At 32.7% G+C, this 4,795-nt stretch overlaps 1 protein-coding gene across 2 annotated transcripts; it reads right to left on the bottom strand.

Annotated features, from left to right (window-relative positions):
* Nucleotides 1-509: 509 nt before the first annotated feature.
* Nucleotides 510-4,304, bottom strand: LOC107886278 (ubiquitin-conjugating enzyme E2 variant 1A). 2 transcript variants are annotated; one of them, XM_016810180.2, is made up of 6 exons: nucleotides 4,247-4,299; nucleotides 4,031-4,119; nucleotides 2,317-2,456; nucleotides 1,438-1,563; nucleotides 1,245-1,371; nucleotides 510-956 (listed from the first exon to the last, which is right to left on the bottom strand). In XM_016810180.2, exons 2-6 carry the CDS (start codon nucleotides 4,056-4,058, stop codon nucleotides 898-900), a joined length of 480 nt encoding a protein of 159 aa, XP_016665669.2. In that variant the 5' UTR covers nucleotides 4,059-4,119; nucleotides 4,247-4,299; the 3' UTR covers nucleotides 510-897. The 2 variants fall into 2 exon arrangements, with proteins under 2 accessions (XP_016665669.2, XP_040953735.1); XM_041097801.1 differs by having other exon boundaries at nucleotides 4,031-4,304.
* Between the last annotated feature and the right edge of the window lie 491 nt (nucleotides 4,305-4,795).

Here is a 4,795-nt window from a genome sequence, read left to right as displayed (position 1 = left end):
TTTTATATATTTTACTGCTAACAACAGATTTTAAAAGTCTGCCTAAAAATCAACAGTTAAACTTAGGATTACCTAGCCAAAAAGAATAGGTGATACAGGGTAAAAACCTAATACAAACATTTGTTTCAAAGCAATAGACGTTCAAAATGGGTGAACAACAGATTAAAAATTATATATTTTATAAAACAATTACATTTTTACAAAATTCAGAAAAGGGCCTTGCGACACAGAAAGAAATTAATACAACTGTGGATGGATATGGGATTTTCTTAATGGGAAGATATAGAAACAGCATTAAATTTGTAAATAAAAATCCAACTTACATGGGGAGAAACTACTTACATGGAAAGAACAAAAGTGATGCATCCAATACTAACAAAATGGTTTATTGATAAAGAGTGTCAAAACTATTTACAATTTTGTTGGTTAAGCCGTTGATTATAATAAATTTTCCAAATCATAAACCCAATTTGAGGTAATTAAAGCAAGAAAAATTCGAAACCAGGACATGTCCAAAATGAGCATGGAAATGAAATTCAAACTTTCTGCAAACCAATATCAAAAAGTAATGGAAGAAACGCAAGGGTTTTAACAACTCATGTTGTCCTCCACTACATTCTAAATTACATCAAATGGAAACAAAAACACAGGAAACAAGAAAAACAAAATGCTCGCCAACTAACATATCATCGATACCAGCAGTGAGCACAAGTCATAAATTTTCAAATGTCATCAATTCATTAAGAAGTTCGCTTTATTTAACCACCATTAGGTGGAGCCAGGGACATCTTTCCCATACAGAGGAAGCATATATATATTGATGGTGCTAAGCCGGTCGCTGGATTTATCTAGCGTATAGATTGTATATACATTATGTTCATACAACTCCGACGATCTTCAAACGATGCAACACTTCACCACTAAACCCTTTTGATCGAGCCTTGCTTCTTCATTGCCTGGGACAACATTAATATCACAGTTTAATTACATAACATGCATCAGAGAGAAATTTTATGCACAGAAGATCTACATCTACATCCTAACTTTCACAAATAATATCATTAGTTAACCTACATTATAAATAGCCATAATCTATCATTCCATGCAACAATAACTTTTTTCTCCATTAAAATTCCACTATCCTAGGAAGTAAACTCATTTCATAAAAGAGATGAGCTTAAAATACCACCAGCACAAATACAAAAGGATTATGATACAGCAAGAAAAACACAAGATCTACTCACCTTCAGGAGGCTGAGCCAGCCTCCTATTCTGTGGAGACATCATTTCTTTCTTCAGCTGAGTCAATATATCCTCCATTGTATACTCCCTTTGCCAATTAGCAAGCATGGGGAAAAGGCTAGGTTCGACCTGGCAATTAGCAGCCATAAGTATCTTGTCATAGCATAAAAAGGTCCTAAGAATGACATCACCTACCACTCCAGTTTCCTGATTGACGCATGTCATGTTTATCCGGGTTTGAAACCTCACACTTGGTGGATTATCTGGATAATCCAGGCCACAGAATAGTTTCAACTGGTAGATGCGTCCCTCATGAACAGTCTAACATGCATAAAGAATAATCAAGTTATTAACTCATTTTTCATCTCAAGAAATGAATAGTTTTAAGAGGAAATATTGTTAATTACTGTTTGACAACCAACAGGAAGTACTGTGTAAAATAAATCATACAATTCCTTCTAGCAGAAGTCCTAAACAGAAGTCTTATGATCACAAAGAACTGTATGTTTTAAGCAACAGTTCCAAGCAAGCTCCAATAGGTTTGCGGGCAATAGTTTAATTTTTCAAAAAGTGTTTGGTATAAAGCACATAAATTATGTGATCAATTATCATCAAACTTCGATGGTAGAAACTCATTAAGCAACCTACAGAGAAGTATTTCAGCTGTTAAAAAGGCAATTTTCTCGTCTCATATGTTTCACAAGCTCTAATTGCCACCTTAATATGGAAAATATGTCAGTCTGCATCCTACTCCATGGTAAAAAGAAAATAATAAAGCAGTGATTGTATTCTAGCTAGAATATAATTTATATCAACCATAAAATCTTCTCATGCCTCCAATTGCTAACACAGGCATTAAAAAAAACTGGTCTAGTCTTATAACTAATCAGTCAAAGTGGACTGTCTCAATAACTACACTAACTTGTGAAGAAGAGCATAGTTAGAAGTACATATCAACTCCAAGTTCCGCTTACAGCCTTACACTTGTCAGTCCACTTAACCACATCAATTCAGAGACATGAGTACAACGACTACAGGAAAGAGCACAACAGGAAGAGATAGAGGGAGACTCACGTTAGGCGGGCCAATAATAGTCCCAGTCCATGACTGCATGTAAATATCATCAGCATCATCCATTCCATAACTAACAGTTCCATCCCCAATTCCCTTTTCACCTCTCTCAAGCTCTTCAAGCAATCTGAAATTCCTTGGCACTGCAAAGACCAGATATTTTAGTCCCTAGGTCAGGATTGTAGCAAAGTCATTCTAGAAATCTGAATTAAGTTTATTGCTATCAAATGCAGTTTCCTAACATATAAAAAAAAAACTAAAATTTAAGAGCAAAAGAAATGCTTGCATGTTATGTTAAATACAGTAAAGTAGTCAGTGAAGACCCAGAAATAACTAAAGTAACCTTGATAGCATAAAATAGCCTATGCCACAAGTTCCACTCATGAAGTTCATCATTAACAAGGTTTACGATAACAATGAATGAGCACCAAAAAAAAAAAAAAAAGAAGACAAAATTACCACTTCCCCTAATAAATATCATAAGGTTGGTTCCATAATTCCATATGTTTCAATTCCATCACTCAATCAATGAGAAACTTTTCTACCATGAAGTCTTCAGTTGAAGGAAAAATTAGCAAAACTCTCAAGTTGGCTTCAGAATAAAGATTAGACCCAAAGCCTTCTGAGGCCAAATGCCACTGCATAACTTGAAGCTTCTAGAAAGCATCGATACCTAGAAAAAGTTCACATCTGAATGACAAGCAATAATCATATAATTGGAAGCTATGCCATTAGATGGTTGGAGAAAAGAAATCCTTGATTTTGGAATCATACAAGTACACCTTTAAGGTCAAAAAATGTGGTGAAGGTAACATAATACCTTTTTAAGAGAGCTAGCACCTTATCAACAGTTTCATATGCATCCCATATGAAGAGTCAAAATTGGCCGTTTTGGAAAAATTTCATGCATTATATATAGCTGCCATATACTACAAGTCCTAGGCATGGAAAACAAAGTAATACCTGTTTAAGGGTTATTGCTTCTTTTTTTTCCAGAATTTACTCAATCAACATCAATATCCCTTATTTGTAATAAGGTACACGAAAGAGTGTTGCCAGATCTAACTAGTTATAATAGTATATTATAATGGCTTTGCCACAGCTAGAACTATAGATAACTTAAACTCAGAACACTACATAAAAGAAAGCAAAAAAGATAAGGAGTTAACAAAGAACAAACATATTTTAATCTGTGTTCGCGTTAGCATTTTACAGATTACAAACCGTAGGGCAAATGAAAAGAGACTAAATCTAAAAGCAATTTAAACCCTGGCTACACTGATTCCATTCCTACAATATCTCAATCTCTCCACACACACACACAAGGATACAAACTCAATCATTAATACTTCTAAAGAAGCCCCATCAAACACTGGCAATAAAATCCATTAAGAAAATAAAAATCTTGTAATAAATTCCAACAGAAAAGCCCGTAAAAGTTTCACCTTGAATATCAAGCCAAGCACAACAAATCCATTCTCAAGCATTTCGAAACAGTACTTCGAACTAAACAAAAGAGCACCAATAATCAAAGCTAAAACCCTTTTCCACCAAATCCAAACATTATCCCAAAAAGAAAAATCCCAGAGATTCAACATAACCTTCAAAGCCCCATCAATCGAACAATAATAACAAAATTTCACCGATAATCGAAAAATATGAGGGAAATTGGGAAAAAAATGAGGGAAATCTAGGGCTTCGAAAATCGAAGACTTACCAACAACCCTCGATCCTTCAGAACCCATTCCTTCTTTTGATCGTTCCAATTCAAAGAAATAAAAGAGAAAAAAAAAGGTAGGGTTTTCTCTGATTCAGAAGAGACAATCCAAAACAAAAAGCAAAATTAAGAGTAAAAACACGAAAAAGGAGAGGAAAATTTGTAAAGAGTAAAACAGTAAAAGGGGAATGATTAGATAGAGAGAGAGATTTATACTTTATAGTGCCTGAAAGTCCAACTCCTCCTACACCTCACACCTCGCAAAGGTCCACTCGTAAAACCTTATTTTATATATATATATATATATAATATTATATTAGATTCTATAACAACTACTAGAATCTTTCAATTAAGTCTTAATTTAATTAGTATTAACTTCATTATCTCTGCCCTTAGAGTCGGTTAGATGCGCATATTTATTTCGCAGTTAAGAATTTGAATAGAGTCATAAATTGTTCTAAATATTTGTATAAAAAAGTTATATGAGTGAAAAATATTTTATAGTAAAAAATATATTTATAAAATTATTTTAATAAATGATTATAAGTGAAATGGTAAGAGATTTTTATATAAATTAATTGGTTTTATATTTGATTTTTAAATAATAATTTTAGTTGTCTTATTTTTAAAAAGATAAAAATATATTTATAAATATATTACTTGCCTCCTTTAAAATAAAAATATTTTAATAATTTTACAATTGAATACTATCAATTTGACTTATAATGCTAACTCAATCCACCTTTTTATATATGATATAGATAA

The sequence above is a fragment of the Gossypium hirsutum genome, chromosome A03 (genome assembly GCF_007990345.1).
Source record: "Gossypium hirsutum isolate 1008001.06 chromosome A03, Gossypium_hirsutum_v2.1, whole genome shotgun sequence".
NCBI classification, from domain to species: domain Eukaryota; kingdom Viridiplantae; phylum Streptophyta; class Magnoliopsida; order Malvales; family Malvaceae; genus Gossypium; species Gossypium hirsutum.
This window is presented reverse-complemented; position numbering and strand designations above follow the sequence as displayed.

Bases quoted from the DNA above. Each gene is read 5' to 3' on its own strand.
- LOC107886278 (XM_041097801.1), bottom strand. From the start codon at position 4,058: ATGGGTTCTGAAGGATCGAGGGTTGTTG. The intron at 1,372-1,437 runs GTAGGTGATGTC...GCTAATTGCCAG, and splicing joins TCAATCAGGAAACTGGAGTG to GTCGAACCTAGCCTTTTCCC. The intron at 957-1,244 runs GTGAGTAGATCT...ATGTTGTCCCAG, and splicing joins GCTGGCTCAGCCTCCTGAAG to GCAATGAAGAAGCAAGGCTC.